Here is a 20938-nt window from a genome sequence, read left to right as displayed (position 1 = left end):
ATTTCAATATCCAATTGTCAAAGCTTTTACATAAATCAAACTGAAACTTAAATGTACTAGTGTACCTGTTGCTCGAATTCGAGCAATTGCAAAGTATTACAGGCGTTATTTTAAGACGAATAAAAGTCATAATTTCTGATGACTTTAAAAGAGTCGACTCAAAGATTAGGGAAGTACTCAAGATGTAAATAACAGTCCGAGATAATCAACATTTCTTGTAAATATCTTATCATTTTTCAAAAGCTGGTCTTGTTTTTTAGTGTTTTCTACAAATAGCCTTACTCAATACTCATAGCCGCATTAGGTTGTTCATAATAACGATTATAAATAAAAAAATATAAAAAAAACATTACAGTATTTCTATTTCTTTTCCTTGGTGGTGTTCTATGACTTTCCTATGTTTCCATAGTTTGCAAATCGGCTTTTTCAATGATTAGGCTACTAAGAAATGCAGCATAGTGTTAATCCTCAGTTTTCTTTTAAGTATATCATATTATACAGGCTCTCTCGCTTTTTTCCATTGTAATATTTACGCCAATCCAAATTCAAATAGTAAATACAAGCTACAAGCTGCTAAACCCCTGCTTTACAACGGGAAGAAAATGTGACCTAGAGAGCTAATAAAGTGGTGCTGATGTGTGTTTTAAAATACAGCAACTCTATGATTAAGTTTGAAAATATAAACTGATTTAAAAGCGTAAACCTACTTACTTTCAAACCCCTACTTTTGATGTTAATAGATCCATAAGAATATGACAACATACCAACATACCTTAGTGTAGCAATAGCATCAATTGCTTCATATTGATGCTTTATGAATTACATGTTTTATTATAATTCCTCAATTTTAGTCAAGCTTCTTCACATGTAGTTTACGATATAAATTAAAATATGAAACTTTGAGCGATACGTTGTATTAATAGTCAAAGGCAATACTTTACAAAACATGCAGCCTCACTTTAAAACCAAACATAACCCTCCTCAGTCTACATAAAGCGCCACAAACATATTTTTCAAAGAATAATACACCAGTTCATTGTACTGACCAGCTGTTTCATTAACTAAATTAAATTAAATCATTTAAACATTGGAAGAATGCCAGGCGTTGCCCTTAGGAAATCAGCCTGTGGGGCAGAGCCCTTAGCAAATTCGTCCATATCAACACTTTTCGGCAAATCTACACACTTAGCTTCATCTTGATGTGCCATACGTCTATGTTTTTATTTGGTAAATGGCCTTATCCGTTTACATAAAATTTGATTGTATCACTTTAATAATAGGCCTACAATAGATTTCATTTCAACCAAGTCATTAAATGTTTGTAGCAAACTGTTAAATTGGCAAACTTATTGACTGTTTACAATTAACATATGTTCTTCTTCTCACTTTTAATTTATGACAACAGCTGGAGTTTCATAACAATGTTTGTTTCCCATGTTAATCTTATGGAGAAATAAAAAACTTGAAAGGGCCCCAGGTCCTCACTCTCTAATTATTTCCCTAAAAAGAAAGTTTCCTGCACAACTTCACGTATGCTCTTTCCAATGACACCAAAAACATGTCAATCGGTTCAGTAATTTCGGAGAAGTAATTGTCACAAAAAACCTGCTTGCGTATTAAATAAGTACTAGTTGCTCTACCCGTGCTTCGCTACGGGGTGAGAATACAGAAAAGAATAATTTGGTTTTACTTTGAGATACTATAATATACTATAAGAAACAGTTACAGCACAATAACCAGGAAACATATATATAGGCAAAGGCTCAATCGTGCTTATTGATTATTCAAATGAAGATCTCTCAATGTATTACAATATACTATAATTTTATATAGTGTATAGCATTTAAAATAAATATGCTCAAGTATAATTCAATAACCACATGGCACCAAGAAACAATTCTCCTTGTAAACAAATTAAATTAAATAGCAGAACTGTATTTCTGACAACAGCTGGAGTTTCATAACAATGTTTGTTTCCCATGTTAATCTTATGGAGAAATATGAAACTTTAAAGGGCCCCAGGACCTCATTCTTTAATTATTTAGCTAAAAAGAAGGTTTCCTGCACAACTTCACGTTACGCTCTTACCAATGACACCAAAATCATGTCAATCGGTTCAGTAGTTTCGGAGGAGTAATTGTCACAAAAAACTTGCTTGCGTATTAAATAAGTACTAGAGGTCGTCCAGCGGTCGAAAACTCGACCAAAAATATGTAAATGAAATTAAATGAAAAAATTAAAATTATATGAAATAAAAAATTATATATTTATTCAGACAAAGTTAGGGCCACATGGCCGTTTCTTACACTATGTAATGTACAGTGTAAACCCCACTCTGTAAATAAAACATGTGATAGGAATTTGTTTTGATTTTCTGTTTATATTTTGTTGTTATTTCGTCACTAACATGGCAACCCATAACTCCCATGTTATTTTTGTTTAAGTTTTCAAATTAATTTTTTGTGCTTATTTTTGAGCCTATTTTAATTTATAAAGGGATTCTGCACATCTACAGGAAAATATCTTTCCAACAGTATGCGTAGATTTTCCCTGCGATGCACACGAGCTGAGAAAAAGGGTTTTAAAGAAACATGCTTGCCTATTAATATATAGATAGATATAATATAGAATAGATAAATAGATATTACAATTGTTGCCAACTGATTCAAAAGTACAACAATCTCCCCTTCAGTAAATACGCCTATTCTATCATTCTATGATACAACCTTTTGAGGTAAGAAACCCCCTTATCATATGCCTAGACATTACAAAAAGGGCTACCTATGCGAAATCAGAGGTGCAAATTGAACTTTTCATACGAGTTCTTGAGTTGATTTGTCCTTGATTCTGATTCATTGTTCTTTTGCTTATCTCTATAAAGCAAAGAGAAAGATAAGAAATGGTAATATCTGGTACAGTACCTGGTTGATAACTTGTCATTATTGGGTCTGAGTGCTGAGTGGTGACTTTGACAAATAAATAAAATATTTAGAAAATCACACATCTGCAATGTCTATGTGAAGAGACAGCAACTTTGTTTCTCTTCAGGGTACAGAGAGAGTTATTCTTTTATAGGTAAGTCTAGTAAATTAATTGTTATATTAATTAGGGTTTGTACCAGGTCTATTTTATAGATATACTAGCTGTACCCGCGGGCTTTGCCCCGCTTAACTTCTAAGTATTCGCATGGCTCAATCACGTCCTGGTTGAAGTTCGTTCGCTACGCTCACTCACCTTCAGGTTGGAAATCGTTCGCTGCGCTCACTTGTTTTCAGGTTAGCTCGTTCGCTACGCTTACTCGCCTCCAGGTTGATGTTCGTTCGCTGCGCTCACTCACCTTTTGGTTGCAAATTAGCTGTTGTCATACATTTAAAAAAGTCATCCCTTTTATTGTTCATAATACAGTACTTTTATAAAGGTTTTTATGTGTTAATATTTAACATTGGAGAATTTAAACGTTGTTAAGTGCACAGGTGTGCTGCGATTGGGGTTTAATACATTTGGACTTATTCAAAAGTAAAATAGTTTTCCGTGCTGCAATCTGTAGAAACACTGTGGCACTATTTCAAATCATGACCAATGCTAATACAGAATGTTGTAGTTATTCAAACGTACAAAACAGTTGGTGAAAGTAAACATCTGCTTTTAAATTATATTTATTTGTAAACATTCTAGATCAAAAAGTCTGACATTGGCCCACTTAAAACCCTCTGGGGCAGAGCCCTTTTGACGGATCTGCACCAAACTTCACTCGAACCATCCTTGAAAGATGCTTAATAATGCCTGAAAGTTTCATTACAATCTGTCGAGCGGTTTCGGAGTCCATAACGTATATACACATATATATACATAAATACATAGTTCCTCTTTTATAGATATAGATTTTGAGATAACATAAAAAATGTACACTGTTGATCAAAAGATTGTTCTTGGAGTTTACTGCTGATTTACTCCTCAATTACTGGGAGGGTAAAAATGTACAATTTTCAAATCCAACACAAAAAATGTGTGTTCAAACTATTTAACTGTATGTGATTTTCGCTACAGGGACAAAACTATCCCATTGGTTGCATGGTAAGATACAGGATCTATTAACTTTTTTTGTTTTGACGTCCCCAGAAGCCAAAATTCTTATTTTTTTTTTAAATTTATATAGCCTGTAAGTTTATAAATTAATTTTTTAAACCATAAAATTTTTAATATTTTTATTTTTTATTTCTTAGTGCATTTTGATACTTTGGTAATGGCCACAGTAATAATTTTACTGACTATAAAATATTTAAAAACAAAAAACATATCATTATATTTAAATATAAGTAAATCATTTTTTCCTTTAAAGATTAGTTGTGATTTTGTATTTTTTTCTTTCTTTGATTTTCCCAGATTGGGTTTATTGTTGTACTGTACAGTATTATGTTTAGGATATTTTCTTTATTATTGATTTTTCCAAGGTATAAATCCTTACATTGCATTGATTTTTTTCTCATTTTTTCAAACATAAAATATAAGTTGAAGTATTTGAAGTAAAACTAATTATTATTATTATACTATGAATGTAGAATACTTTGAGTATTCTACTCAAATGTCTTATTGTTTTACACTTTTCAGGCATAATGCATCCTTTGTTGGAATATTTATCCAAAAAGAACAATAACACAAATGGCGAGTATGAAGAGGAAGCTAGCTCAAATGAAGAAGAAACTGCAAAATCGAGCATCCTGCCTACTTTACCAGCAGTAAGTACAATTGGGTCTTCATCATCTACATTTTAGCATTGACTCTTTCAATCCAGACCCCATTACAACAGCAACAGCAGGGTCATGTTTCAATGCTATCACTGTGCCCAGCTTTCGTTATTATATTGGTTTATCAATTGGCTAAATAAAATCTAGTCATTGTAGTTTTTTATTGCTTTGGGCTGTGCTATTTTGATTAGTTATGTGAGCTATCAGTTATCACTATATTTTAAAATATTACAAATTTGAGCAACATGTTATTATTGTATTTTACAATGTTAATTACCTTGAAAATTTGACACCTTCTTTGATCCAACATTATTTTTTAGGTTTGTATAACCAGAGTAACAACTGTTCATAACAATTACCTCCAGGGAATGTATGAGATAAAAAAAATGGAGTACGAATCCAGATATGGTTCCGTTCAAGAGGTTACCCTGGTTCACTCAACTAGCGCTCTGAATGTACCATCTATCATTAAAGACAACTTGGACTGGCGACGTGTTACAAGAAACAAATATGGCAAAGGGGTTAGCTTCTCTGGGGATGCTAACTACGCTAACTTCCATTCCAACGACAAAAATGGTACGTACACTATGCTTTTCTTTTTACTATAGTAGTTCAGTGTGATTATAGCAGTTAAGGTGCTGACTAAGTGCCGTAACAGATTTTATAAAATCATCGACTATTATACCAATTATATGTAAATAGTTTATATATTCGCTGAGTATAAATGGTCAATGATAAAACTTAGACAAGAGGAGTAGCAGGCATAAGCAATAGATAAACTATGTGGTATGGACCACTATATATTCACCAATGGTTAAGGTTCCGGCTAAATATACAAATGCACCAATCTGCTTTATGACCGTGGACCGGTGCATAATTAAAGGGAGCAAGAAATAGTCAAATTTACCAACCTTTTCTAATTCAAGCCCAAGTGGGTTAAATCACAGAAAACGTACTACTACGTTTTCTGTGGTTAAATCAGCTAGCAAGCAGGGTGGCTGAGAGTAAGGGATATGAGTGTAATTTTCATCTCTTGTTAATGCTAAGTTTTATCATTGACTATTATTATCAAAGCAGGAAACCCAGTAGTACGGCGCTCTCCATTCCGTTCTGTTCCCTACAGTCTCTGTAAACAACTGACGAGAAATGCGTCAGTCGAGATGGAACTTTCTTCGAATGAGGAGCCGCATTGTCTGCTGAAGACGAATAATGAAAAAGAAGGAAACATAGATTCTGGGTACATACCATAGTCAAAAGAAGAAATGAGTATGGCGAATTCCATCACTTTGTTTGATGATTTAAAAAAAGACGTTGAAGATTTAAGAAAAACACGATGATTAAAAAATAGATATTTCGTGTTGAGACTTAATGAAATTTCCAGTGAGACATAGCAACTTTCGTGATGTTATTGGTCAGCAACCGAGTGATGATAACTTTTTTTACTTCCTGTATGAAGAAAGGGGTTCTGCATAACAGCTTCAATCCAAAGTTTATCTACATTCATGTCACACACGATGCTTGACAGTGACTACTAGTAGCCTGGTGCACGCAGACTGGAGGAATATTGGACCCGACGTCCGTCAACAATGCCCCCAGAGATGGTGGATTGCGCTCTCAGTAGCACTGCGGGCGCTGTTTTCGGTCTAGCTCCCCCCACCATCTACTGGCAGTAGCCGACGCAGCCCATACACTCACCATTGTAAAACGCGCCTCTTTAAGTTGCTGCTCTGTTTAAATATATAGATATAAAATATTGCTAATACATGCCAAAAACTTTTACTATTCTAAACTTTATGTCTTCTTCTTTTCGTGCAAAAAATAACACATTTGAACTCTTAAAAACCCTACTACATTTGTCCAGTTTTTACCGCAAATCTATGCTTGACATTAACGTGATAGGCATACTTTTTTATGACCTATTTTGTAAGATACATTGTCATTAAACATTGAAAGAAAAAATATCGCGTTTACGTCAAACATTTACGTTACCACTGCGGCAAAAACTTAGCAAAATTATTCTAAATGTTTATGTACTAGTTTTTCGATTAATAAAATAGAATTTCAAACACAAATATTGTACTTTATATTTCTCCTTTGTAATCACTTATTATTTTACCATGTACAATTTGGAACTAGCAATATCAGTTGTCTAAAAAACTCTACAAAACGGGTTTAGTGAATTTGTAGTTTTAAAGAATTCAAATGGGTTATTTTCTGCAAGAAACAAAACAGACATAAAAGGTTTAACTAGTAAAAAGAGTTTGACAAGCGTTAGCAATATTTTATCCCTATAAATTTCAACAGTGCAGCAAATAAAAAGTGTGTTTTATAATGGTGAATGTATGGGCTGCGTCGGCTTCTGCCAGTCGATGGTGGGGGAAGCTCGACCGCGCGGCCAACACTGAGCCAGCGATCCATGAGTTGTTTATATCGTTGAGGGAGAGTGGCGGACTAGTGTGGATTTCCGGTTTTGAGACCTGAAACTGATTGAATGGACGTGGAAGAAAATTTATTTTGATTTTCAAAGTTTTACTTCCAACAATTTTTGTAATTTGGTGCCCAAAAAGATAGCATTAATAGCAGTAATTAATATTTTTAGTCTGTTTTTTTTTTAGTTTGGATTAAGTTGTAGTGTGAAGTCTGATTAATAAACCTATATTTTGGCAACCGTCAATTTTAAAATCTTTAAACTATCTTTACAATGGTTTGTGTTTACTAGCCCGGTAAGTAGTGTTTTACCGTGCGAGCACGACAGTTCCCGTACGATACTTTGTAATATCGTACTACACAGAAAAATTAGTACATTTTGAACTCACAACACAATTTATTTAGGACATAATATAAACTATAATATTTTTATATTTCAGAAAATAAAATAGGCCGTTGCAATTAGCTGTTTATTTCATCAGCTGACTAAATGCACGGTAAAAGTACATTACGTTATTTTTCCGTGCGTAGGCACGACAATGGGCAACTTTCCAGCCTATCAATACAGATGGAAAAGTACCTGTTTCTTTGTATATGATCTAAACATATATTCAGAACATTTTTTTCGTAACATCTAGCATCGTAGCTGTTTATTTTCAAAAAGCACTTGATTCTAAATTATGTATTGTTGTGTGGCACTGAATTTCTTTCTACAGTATCGAATTTCCCCTAAATTCCAAGTAAAATAATTATTTTTTATATACCGGTAGCCAAAGAATTGCTAAAAATGAATAAGTGCTATTTAAATGTATCATCAGGATATTATGATGTCTATTTTATTACATCTTAAGGTATGAACAATTTTCTTAATCTAACGCAAGCAAATATGTTTTATAGGCAAAAACAGAGCGTTTATCGTAGCAAAAGTGCTGGTATCAACAAAAGTCATTGGAGGTCAATACATGGAAATTCCTCCTAAGGATGTGGACACCTCAACCTCAAGAAAAGGGGAGGTGTATGTAAAGTATTGTGATAATGAGTTTTTGATTAAATATATTGTCTACTACAAACCCAACCACTACATAGACCCAGAAGAGTATTATTCTATTCTATATTAGCTGATTATGATCCATCTTTTGATTATGATTAGTAGCTTCAGTAGGCTTTGCAGTATTAGGCTCTAAAAGAATAGGTTTGCATTGATAATAGAAATATTTTATGAGAATAATTCAAAATTTGTATTTAAAATATTATGTAGTAACATCAATTAGACGATTGTATGAAGATAAATAACTACATACTGTATTTTGATTTTTAAATTTTTAAGCTCATTTTTGTCTGCACTTAAACAGTCTAAATGTACTCAGGTAGCTATTCAATTTTAACAAAACCGTATAATATAGGCATTATGTGCTTATGATTATTATTTTAAATATCAATCAATGTTTGTATTTTATTACCTTAGACTTTAAGATTTAATGTCTAAAAAGTATTTATTGTAATAACTTACCTATGTTCCAAATTTGTTATTCAGATGAGACTTTGTAATAAGTATTAACAGAAGTTTAGTATTGTTCAAGTAATCAACAAATGCAGTATTAAGGTAAAGAAAACATTGGTGTAATGAATTATTGGGTCAAACTAAGGCCTATTTAGTCCTATCCAGAAAGCCTGTTAATATAGGCTTCAAGATGCAAATATTATAAGTGTTATATGTTTTGTATCCTCAATATAAATAAAGTTGAATATGATGTTTGAACTGAACTGTATTTTTAATATGTTATTTTTACCACCATCTACAATTGTATAAAAGAAGCATAAACCTTCTTGTTTTCTCTTTTTTCTGAGAAACATGTTGTGAATAATTGTAATATCCTATTTCATTATCACAATAGTGCGGAAAGTGGAATTTTCCGGGGCGCTCTCATTTCACGTGTGACGTGTGAGGCAAAGGCAAGCCTGAACACAGAAACAATAAATTTCACATACAATCGCAAAAGATATTAGAGCAAGTGCCAGAAAATCACTTTAGATTAGTTATGAACGATACTTTTTAATCACAAGGCAAAAATACTCACATACGGAAAATCAGATCTCAGTAAAATGAAAAGTACCTATTATATTTCCTAATTGAAATTATTTCAATGTACGAATAAAAATCGAATGGGCTGTAATAAACCATTTAACTATGTAAAAATTAGAAATTCATTTTGAAGGTTGTTTGAAATGGAGAACTGGTCGAGGGTAAGTACTAAGCGAATATCCATTTGCCTGATCATATTTCCACTTAAAAATATCTCCTTCAAAAATGGCAGTTCTATTCAATATTTAAATAACATTATTTTTCTGCTACAGGGAATGTAATTTTTTATGTGAAATAAATTGCAATATTTTAGTAGCCTATGAAATAAATAAAATGTCCATATTTATAATAAAAATATGTACATAAGCAAGTAAACTACAACAGTTTACTTGGTCTCCATAATAATAAAATTGCAATTTTTAATTTACAGTTTTTTGAGGAATTTTATCCTTACCCATTAAGCGCATAACAAAGCTTAGTTTTTTTTTTTAAATTGTAGACCTATATGATTTTGAACAGATGATGTGTTTGGCTTCTGGGGACATTAAAACGAGAACTCATCAAATCAATCCCGGGTCCAGGTCTTACCATGAGACCTACGATAATAGCTTACCCACTCTGTGGCAGATTCGCTAAAGGGAAAATACTGTATATTACACAATGTCCCCATAAGCAAAGATAGACACATTTTTTGTATTATCTATGAATATATTTTCCAAGCTGGTATATTTTTGCTACAGTATAAATAAATGAAAATACAACACATAAATGGTTAAAGATAAGACAAGGTGACAGTCGTCTAATTTTAAATTAGTTTAGTACTTTTTCAAGTGTTGGCATTGGAGATATGGCCTAACCTATGTTAAGTGACAGATAATATAGGCCTAACTCGTATCAATAATGATGGTTGATTGTTTTATAATGTGTAAAAGAAGTAAACCTGTAGTTCTGTGCCCACTGTTAATTGGTTGCTGGGCAACAAAATTCTGTCCAAACAAAATGGGGGAAATATTTGGAAAAAGTATAGCAATAAGCCACGCCTTGCAAAAAGTCTCAGGAAGGCAGTTTAACTTATTATTTCTTGTAAAGTGAACTAAAAATACAGTTTCATGAATAATTCATATTTTTTTTTACTTTTTAACTTTTTAAGATTTTTAACAACTTTGACATTTTATATAAACAAATCCAGGGTTCTCAAACATGTTAGAAAATGTGTGCTGGCATTAAAATGCACAAAACAGGAAAACAAAAACCAACTAAACCACTATTGCATTTACATACACTTACACTGTATTATATACACACACTTCTTGTTATTTCAACCTAATTCAGATTATTATTATTTGCAATTAAATACATATATATTCTATAAGTTCAGAATAATATTTTGAATAAGACATTGTTGTAATGAGTCAGCTGTTTCTCACAAATTGTTGTAATTTTAGTAAATAATTATTTAGCGTTAAAGTGTTTCCATTCCCAGTACTGTAGCGACGGCTGTAGTGTAGTCTTAAACACGACGTATCAGCTGTTTACTGTTGCTAAAAGGCATGTAATCACCAATGATATCATCGCTTACACGTCTATAGATAAACTAACAGATGTCAAAGAAGCTGGTTACATGGACTTAGCATCAATAAATAACCTAAATTTATTTGAACGAGTTCGTGAACCATCATGATCGGACTATGGAAATAGAGTAAAAATAGGTTTGTTCCCTTTTTTTACCCCAAAAAAAAAAAACAAAATTTAGCAATTTTTTACAAACTATTTTGTAGAGCTTAAAAAACAAACAGTTTAGTATATTGAAGCGTTATTATGCGCCTAATAGTTACAGAGAAAATTAAAAAAAATGTAAATTAAAAATTCTCATGGAAGCACTTTCTAGTTATTCTTATGGAGAATAAGTTAACTGTTGTAGTTTGCTTGTTTATAAACGTATTTTGATCACATTTGGAAAATGCATTTATTTCTTACTAAACTATGAACATAAAAAAAAACTTTTTTACCCTCCCTATTGCAGCGAACCAAATTACCCGATAAACTTGTTTGATTTATAAATAGGGAATTAATGTAATTTTTTTAAGGAGACATTTTTGTATTAATCCCAACAGTCAAATAGAAATTTGCTTAGTCTGCAGGTTTGCTGTGGCGGGGGTATTTTATAAACTATTATTGAGTTGACAAATTGTTAACTTGAGTAATTATTTAGTTTTTAGGGGATTAAAAAGAAAAATTTTAAAAAATCTGTTTATTTCCAAATTATTTAGGATTTGCTAAATTTTAGCTCGTCAAATGTATACATTTTTTACATAATTAATAAGCTGGTTTAATTCTATATTAAATAGACACTTTGTTTGCTCCATTCGGTTGATATTTGGCCGTTCAAGAGCCGTAATACTCACAAGTCTCAGATTTTTTGTAAAATCAAAGATGGCGGTCAATATGGCGGCCCTCCCCAATGTGGATTTTGGTAGACTTTTGATATGTTGTTCGGGACCCCATTCCGCATCTAAAAAACCTTACTTTGTTTCTTTTACAATTAGTTTGACGTTTTTCCTTAATTTGACTAGCCTACTACCGAATACCAAAACCACGATTCTTGCTTTGGTAAAAGGGTTGCAATTTTATAAGATAATTAATTACTTCATTTATGTTTTTCCAAATTTATAATTTCAACTACGAATGATATTTCAATAAACGATTAATTTTCAAATTTTCTTTGATATTAATGTGGTCCATCATTACTATTTTTATGTATAACAATAAGATACTCTTTTTAATGTTTCTCCTAAGATAGGTTTTAATTTTTCCTAAGATAGTTTAAGGAATTCAATAGCATCTTCCTCTCTTCTGGATGATGGGAAGTAGTAATTATCACCTTATATCTACTGTATTTACTACTTACAGAAATTTACTTTTCTTGTTTTAAAATATGTAAAGAATAAACTGTTGACTTTTACATTTACTGGCCTATGTTTTAATTTTATTGTTCCTATGAAACTTTGTATCAGGTATTAACAATAGTACTGTATTGTTAAAGTGTATACACTTATGTAGTTAGCTAGTTATGAATGTATTTTGATCAAGTATGGCAAGTTTGTTTACTTTCTCCCCCTATACCATAGTATATGGAGAAAGTACTGTTTTCGTCAACATTTTCGAGTTTGAGTTTTGAGTGGATATATCGTCAAAAAAGTGGTTTTCGAAGTTATGTCTGTGTGTGTGTGTGTGTGTGTGCGTGTGTTTATGTGTCGATGTGTACAGAGGTACAAACTACACCTGTGGTCTGATTTTGATGAAATTTGGTAAGTAGGTACTAATACGTGGTATCTCCAAGGGATTTTTCATTTTTTGAACTTTCGATTTTTAATGTTGATTTCCCCATAAAAACTCATGAATAAAGGGAAAATATGATTTCTCACAAATGGTCCGAACGAATTTAACTAAAATTTAGTATGTTGTAGCATCTTGAAATTCTGAACAAAATGGTATGACTCCCATTTCTGTAAAAAATTACGGTTCAGAAGAAATTGTAAATTATTTTATTTTCCCATAAAATCTCCGTAAAATAACGAAAAATAGGATTTAGAAAAATACCGGGTTTGATTTAACTAAGTACTTATGTTATGGTCCTTAAAATTTTGAAAGTTTTTTTCCTTTTTTGATATTTTCATGTTAAATGGGGATTTTAGTTTTATGAATTTAATGGGATTTAATGGCCTAAACTATTTTTTAAAAAATAGTATGTTATAGTCCTTTAAATTCTGAACAAAATTGTACAAATCCCATCTCCGTAAACATTACGGTTTAAACTTATGTTATTATCCCATAAAAACATTAAAATAACAAAAAAATCGGATTTTTGGAGAAAAGCTGGTTTTGATCAAATTGCTGTAACAATTACGTTTCAAAATGTATTGCAACTTTTGTGAGTTTTAGCTATAAAATATCATATTTACTCTCACCGTTTACCCATGATAAAGGTTGTTGACAAGCTTATGGGAGAAAGTTTGTGTCAGAATGCTGATACCGTTTATTTCATAATAAGCTATCACTGAGAGCGTGTCGTAACACGGCATCAAAATGTATATAAAAGGTATGTCACAAGTTTACTGTTTCAGTCCCACAAAATCTGTCACGTATTTGTGTCAGTCGTCCTTAAGTGACTCATAATGACCTTTGTCTCATGAGTAACCATCTAAAGTTTAGAGCAGTGTTAACACATTTGATTTTTTTTTCCAAATTGGGGATTTTTGGAGGATTGTGTCCGGTGGAGGATTTTTGGCGGATTTCTGGAATTTTATCAAACTTTTTGGAGGATTATTGTGATTTTGAGCCAGGAGTGGGGTTAGGTTAGTTGAAAAATCCCAAACAGAATAGATGAAAATCGTTCAAACATGGTAGGATTGGGCTTATACAACATTTGATGAACTCTATAGTTTTTTCCTTATATTATCTTTAAGACCCCTTTTGTAAAGTAGGCTACTATAATTTATGATACAAACTTTGATTGAGGAGTGGAAAATCCAGTGATCAATAGAAGTATAACAACCTTTAACTGAGGGGTAATCATTTAAGAAGGAAATCTGAAAATGTTATCAGTCCCTATCCTTAATACCTAGTTTTATCTACTAGCATTATAGTCAATGCTAGTAGTAAAAAATACTATACATTTGATATGGATTATGGAGTGAATAAATGTATGTATGTTAAAGTAATATTGACGTAGAATGAATTTTTACCCACACACTTATAGCATAGATTACGTTATGAATTGGGAATTGGTAGTTAAAAGGAATTATTAAATAACTTCTCGATCAGCATCGAACATGTGTCATTAAAATACCTGAAAGCACAAAAAATCATCAAAAACAATAATTATAATATAATAATATATTTACACTTATACTATTACTGTCACTTACTATCTTTTACGTCTTGTGAGTAAACAGTAACTTATAAGTGTAAATATATTATTATAAGTGTTATTTGACGTATATTTGTGCTTTAAAGTGTTTTTTTGTAAAATTTGGATGGAGGGCAGTTGGGGACTTTTCTTTACATTGTTATGGCTTAGCGGATGGAGGATTAAGTTATCGTCTTATCTGAGGATAAAATGGGAATTTTTTTATCCGTCAGAAAAGATACTAGGACATATTTTGATATGGAGTGAATAAAATAATGTATGTTATAGTTAAATATTCATGTAGAGTTAATTTTCACCTAGGCCTACACACTATGGCATAGATTGGTATGAATTGGGGATAAATGTTAGTAAAAAAGGGATTTTTATAGAATATTGGAGGATTTTTGCCTTGGCTGGGGTTAAATTGGGGATTTGTCCTTACTCAGAAGGGGAATTTTCATGGGTCAAGGGTGGCAACACTGGTTTGGAGTCACCGAAGTAAGCTATCATCTTCAGTCGGTGTCGTCTGTACGTCCGATAGGTTCGGCTAAAATAACGAAAGTTCGTGTGAGTTGGTGTGTAAGTGTTAAACGTGCAACCTCAGGGTTTTTTAGGTTCGTGCTTGGAACTCTCTTTAGTTACCAATTTCCTTGCTAATATTTTAATTTGATATTTTTTTTATGATAATAAAGTTAGCCTTTGATTTTTTGTTTTTTTTTTACTAAATAATTTTATATCGAATTTGGATAAGATTGTTCTAAAACAAAAGTCTTTACTTGAATCAAGAATATAAATTTTAACAGCTATGAGGCTACTCGATCCACCTCAAATGTAGGCTAATGTTCTCAAATTGTCCAACACCTAAATAGAATTGTCTGTAATAATAAGATGGAGATTACCAAGTTTCTTCCACGTTTCCACATTTCTTCTTGTTTAAACTATTTGAAATAATTAGACTATTGGTTTAGCTTTTCACTTTTTACTAGAAAATATTATAATATAAAAATCATACAAACTAGTTTTTACACTTTCATCAGGCTAGTTCATGGTAGAAGAAGGAAATCCAGTTGTTACCTAACACATGTTTTTCAGCAACAATGTATTCAGGTCTTCTAGATCTTGATGTTCACTGTTACTTTTTAGTCACTTAGGCCAATTTATAGTATATGAAATTAAATTTGGGTAAATTATTTTTGAGATTATGTTTGGATATATATAATTATTTTTACTTTAGCTTTTGTTTGAAATAGATTTTAAACAAAGTATATTTTAAATAGGCTTTTAGGCTTAATTGACTGGTAATAGGCTATTTATATATTATTTAATTATACAAAATTTTATGAACTGTTGCAAACGTTAACCTAAAATCACAAATATCAACAGTGGAAATGATTTCCTCTTATTTTTGGAATAATTATTTGTTTAATGTTGTTTTAATAGCTACAGTTTATTTAGCAATCATAGTATTTTTCTTGATTCGCTTTTCGATATCGTTTGAATATCAATTATTGTATAGCTTTTTGTACAGTATCATTCTTGATTCGGGTTTTTATGATTGTTGTGTTAATGGTTGCTTCCCTACTTAATATTGTTGTAAATAATACATGTGAAAGTAACGTATTGATTAAAATTTTAAGTTCAACATGGTGTTTATATTTACGTAATTTGTTGATTTTAGCGATTAGCGAATTTCTCATATAGGGAATAAGCTATTATCGTAGGTCTCATGGCAAGACCTAGACCCGGGACCGATTTACTTTTTCTTACTTTTTTTAACTCGAGCAAAAACTATCCAATTTTGATGAAATTTAATACAAAAGTGTAATCATACGTTTTTTCGAACGAGTTCGCGAACCAGCATAATCGGACTATGGAAACGGAGTTATATGGGGATAAAAATTGATTTTTCCCATTTTTACCCTAAAATCACATTTTTTTCAAACCATTTAGTTGAGCTTAATAAAATAAATAATTTTGTACATTGGAGCGTTGTTGTATGCCAAACGGTTACGGCAATAATTAATTTTTTTTATTGATCGATTGTACGCCGATTGATTCGTGATAGTTGACTGACTCAGTGCCTCATTCTGACCGTTCCAAAGCTATACCTTTCCTGTGTTGGAAATATAATTATTTAATGTTTAAATATTTTAAGTAAAACTAACTATTACTATGAATGTAAATACTTTTGAGTATTCAATTCAAATGCCACAATTCTTTTTAGGCATAATGCATCCTGTGTTGGAATATTTATCTAACGTTAACAATAACTATAATAGAGAGTATGAAGAAGACTTATATGATGAAAGTATTGCAACATCGAGCATCTTATCTACTTTTCCAGGAGTAAGTAAAAATGGGTCTTTATCACCTAGGCCTAGAAATTATAAAAGAATTTTTCAATCAAGACGCCACTACAATAGTGGGGTCTTTTTTCTATGCTGCCATTGCGAGAATGGCGACCAAAGCATTCGTTATTTATTAAGGAAGGGTCGGATAACACTAAAGTTTTGATATAGCATAATCTACTGTTGTTTTAAGTAAATAATAAGATTGCATCTTCATAATAGCCTATATCGACATAGTTATTTAAAACTGCTGATTCATGTAGTTATTTTAATTCCCAATCCCATATAAGGTAAATATTATTTTCGTCATAGTCTAATTTAGATTATATTAAATAAAATCTGTAAAATACTGCCCTATTCAATCAGTGGTACTTTCCAAATAGCTTGTATTTAAAAAAAAACTGGCTGGGTAGCTGGTTATAGTGCTCACCTAATGATCACAAGGTCGCCGGTTCGATCCTGAGAAAAGTTCAGTAGATTTTTGATGGTTCGAAACTGGTCCTAGCTGTTCCTGCTCATTGGGCTTACAATAAATGATCCTGGCTAATGAAACAGCTGATCTTAGTCAGTAACAAAGCTACACAGATTATCTCACAGCACTCTACACTCATCCTTAACTAACTCATATTTGGGTTAAAATACGCTCCTAGGTGGCGTCCCCATCTCAATGATTGATAATAATTGATAATACTTTCTCTGTATTATTTGATAAGTATGGTCATCATACGAATGTTTATTCTTTGTACTGTGTTTAGGTCGTATATTGGCTTAATTTCAATCATATGATATAATTTTTTGTTTTGTTTACTTTTGCGTCGTTATTTTGTAACCATAATGGCAACCCATAAGGCCATGTGTTAAAATTTAAAAACTTGAGTTACTTTTAAATTATATAGGCATTATCCAAAATTGAGATTGTTTCGTCTTAAACCTTCCAAACATTTGACGAAACAATCTTGGTAAGTTTGGCTAAAATATGTTCAGCCGTGATTGAGTGGTAGTGCAAGAAAGTTTGCATTGAAGCCAATCTCAAAGAGCTTCGCTTCGCTCCGCTCAATTATCTCTAAAAGTTTTAAAAGTGTTTAATGTGTATCAACCGTAAAGACAGGACCAGCAAAAGGGGTAGTCTCGATGTACCCCTGTGATATTCAGTCATACACTCATACAACTCGTAACACACGATTTCATAGAAATCGGATCGTCTAAAGGAGAGTCCGATACACAGGAGGTCGGATAACCAATCATTCGATAGTCTATACTACTGTATGATACTAAAAGTAGTTTCCCAAAACATCAAAAACTACATCCATCGGTATTTGGCAGCTCTGTCATTGAGGGTCAATAAATTATGCACACTTTTTCATAGTATTTAAAAAGTCCAATTGAACATCTTCTATATACCTACTTTAGTATTACTACAAAAGTACAACTTTTTATATAGCCTACTGACTATGTTAAATATGTAAAGAAAATTGACGTGTTTCTTACATTTTTTTCAGGTTAATATAACAAGAGTAACAACTGTTCATAACAATTATCTCCACGGAATGTACGAGCTTAAAAAATTAGAGTACGAATCCAGATATGGTTCTGTTCAAGAGTTAACTCTTGTCCACTCTACCAGCGCTCGGAATGTACAATCAATCATTGAAGACAACTTGGACTGGCGACGCGTTGTAAGAGGCAAATATGGCGACGGTGTTAGCTTCTCTGGGAGTGCTGGCTACGCCAACCGCTTTTCCAACCGTAACAACGGTACGTATACTGTGCTTTTTTACTGAGCTAGTTCAGTTTAATCAAAGCAAAGTGCTTAAACCTCATCATTAACAATGCAATGTTGATAGTGTGAATGCGCACAGATGTTAACTTCTATGTAGTTAACTTGTATAATGTTTGCTTTTTAGTACCTATTTGATGGAAGGGGAAACAGAGAACCAGCCACCTCTGGCCCTAATCCGCATATACAAGTTTGGTTAGGTTATATGAATATGGCCCCTGAATTTACGACCGGTGGCCGGGACCCCTACACTATTGTTTGTCGTTCATTTATATTTTCCCTTACTATTCTTGTTTGTTAATTGTTCACGTTCATTGGTTGTTTTAAAATTTTGATTTGTGTATTTCTATTTAGTATGCGTGTACCTGATGTAAATTACCTAATTTATTTTGATTTTTACTGCTCAAATTGCATTCACTTTACTGCATGTCATTTTGAAAAAATCACTTTTCTATGTAATGTTTAAGTTATTAAGTCATCTTGTATACCATATTGTAAATTGGTTCTTGACCGTTGGAAGGTAAAATAAAAAAATAAATAAACACTCAATGGCAGCTATAATTTAGTTGATAACCTTTGTTTACTTAACACATTATATAAAAAAACATTAAATATACTAAATGAATATTACTAATTTATATGTACCGTATATACACTGAGTATAAATAGTATATGATAAAACTTAGTATTAACAAGAAGTGAAACTTATACTCGTTTCTCTTGAGCTCGACCACCTCTGTCCGCTGGCTGATTTGCCCCTTCTTGGGCCACGAATTTAAGTTATTGATGGTTTTGATATCATAAGACCTATGGTTTCAGCAAACACTACTTATAAAGTACACAGTACACCAATGATCACCCCCAAGAGAACTTAATCCCCAGATATCCAATTTTATATTCTATCTCAAGCTTTGATGAGTAATGTCTTATTGTTTATGAATTTTCGAACAAAGTTTATTTGCACCACTAGGGGAATAGGTTGGCTGGAAAATTAGGAATATAGAATTTTGGAGCTAACACGTGTTTTGTTGGATCAGTACCGCAGAGGACTTTGATTGTTGCTGAAAAACTCATTTGGTAACTGAAAGCCTAAGCACCGGACTTAATAGGGTTTTAGATCAGAACAATTTATTATAGAAGCAGAAAGAGATTTGAACTTATATTAATTTATAAAACTATCCAGAATAAATTAATTATATCCGGGGGGTTTTAATCGATTTTAAGCAATTTGCATAATCTGAAGCTAGTAAATATGTTGAACAGGCTATGAAAGAGCGTTTATCGTAGCAACAGTGCTGGTATCAAGAGAAATGGAACTTGATGGATATACCAGCATGGAAGTTCCTCCTGATGACGTGGACACCACAACTGGCAACGACGGGCAGGTGTATGTAAAGTATTGTGACAATGAGTTTTTGATTAAATATATCGTATACTACCGGTACCAATTGTAATGAGGTTAGTCCTACAAAATAGAGCCGATTCAGAGAATCACTCAAATTAATGATCTGTTATACACATTCTTCTATATGTAGTAGTTCAGTATTGTAGGTTTGGAGAAGCTCTGAACAATGTTTGCATTGGTAATAGAAATTTTATGTCATCAGAATGAGTCAAAATTTGTATGTATTTGAAATGTGTGTTAACATCAATAAGACTTTGTATGAAGATAGTAACTTCATATTGCATTTTGATTTGTTAATTTTAAGCAAATTTTTGCTGCACTTTAACAGTGTAAATTTACTCAGGTAACAATTTTTGTCAAAACCATATAATATAGATTTAGTTCAAAATTTAATGGATTTAATTACGTGTTTATGCTTTTTCAATATCAATCAAAGTTTGTATTTTGTTACATTTGACTTAAAGATTTACAGTCTAAACAGTATTTATTGTGTAAAATGAACTGAAAGATTTTACATTTACTTACCTATGTTCCACATTTGTTGTTCATATGAAACTTTGTAATAAGTATTAACAAAAGTTTAGTATTGTTCAAGAAATGCAGTATTAGGTAGAGAAAATTTTAGTGAAATGTAGTATTGGATAAAGCCCTATGTAGTCCTATCCAGAAAAGCTGTTATTAGAGACTATATGATATAAATATTATAAGTACTTTATGTTTTGTATCCTCAATATAAATAAATTTGGATATGATGTTTGAACTAAACTGTATTTTGAATCTGTTATTTTTACCACCATCTACAATTGTATTAAAGAAGCATAAACATTCTTGTTTTCTCTTTTTCTGAGAAACATGTTGTGAATAATTGTAATATCCTATTTCATTACCACAGTAGTGCGGAAAGTGGCATTTTCGGGGGCGTTCTCATTTCAAGTGTGAGGCAAAGGCAAGGCTGAACACAGAAACAATAAATTTCACATACGAGGCGAAGCCAAGGAAGTGAAGGCCAAGTCGCAGGAAGGCAGTTTGGCTTATGATTTCTTTTAAAGTGGACTAAAAATGCAGTTTCATGAATAATTCATCATTTTTTTGGATTTCAACTTTTTAAGATTTGCAACAACTTTGACATTTTATATAAATAAATCCAGGGTCCTCAAACATGTTAAAAAATGTGTGCTGGCATTGAAATGTACAAAACAGGAAAACAAAAACTAACTAGAACACTATTGCATTTACATACACTT

The 20938-nt window shown here is 31.9% G+C and overlaps 2 protein-coding genes across 17 annotated transcripts in view; one reads left to right on the top strand and one right to left on the bottom strand.

Annotated features, from left to right (window-relative positions):
- LOC128988505 (troponin I) overlaps window positions 1–20938 on the bottom strand; it is an 80502-nt gene that overhangs the window by 47405 nt on the left and 12159 nt on the right. The gene's annotated exons all lie outside the window — the stretch shown is intronic.
- Window positions 14675–20269, top strand: LOC128988507 (uncharacterized). Of its 3 annotated transcripts, none has more exons than XM_054409865.1 (4): window positions 14675–14743; window positions 16389–16510; window positions 18012–18267; window positions 19553–20269. In XM_054409865.1, exons 2-4 carry the CDS (start codon window positions 16394–16396, stop codon window positions 19741–19743), a joined length of 564 nt encoding a protein of 187 aa, XP_054265840.1. In that variant the 5' UTR covers window positions 14675–14743; window positions 16389–16393; the 3' UTR covers window positions 19744–20269. The 3 variants fall into 3 exon arrangements, with proteins under 3 accessions (XP_054265840.1, XP_054265842.1, XP_054265841.1); XM_054409867.1 differs by having other exon boundaries at window positions 14689–14731; XM_054409866.1 differs by having other exon boundaries at window positions 14694–14739.

The sequence above is a fragment of the Macrosteles quadrilineatus genome, unplaced genomic scaffold (assembly GCF_028750875.1).
Source record: "Macrosteles quadrilineatus isolate MER2022 unplaced genomic scaffold, UCM_ALF_1.0 Scaffold_3__2_contigs__length_128488019, whole genome shotgun sequence".
Classification (NCBI taxonomy): domain Eukaryota; kingdom Metazoa; phylum Arthropoda; class Insecta; order Hemiptera; family Cicadellidae; genus Macrosteles; species Macrosteles quadrilineatus.
This window is presented reverse-complemented; position numbering and strand designations above follow the sequence as displayed.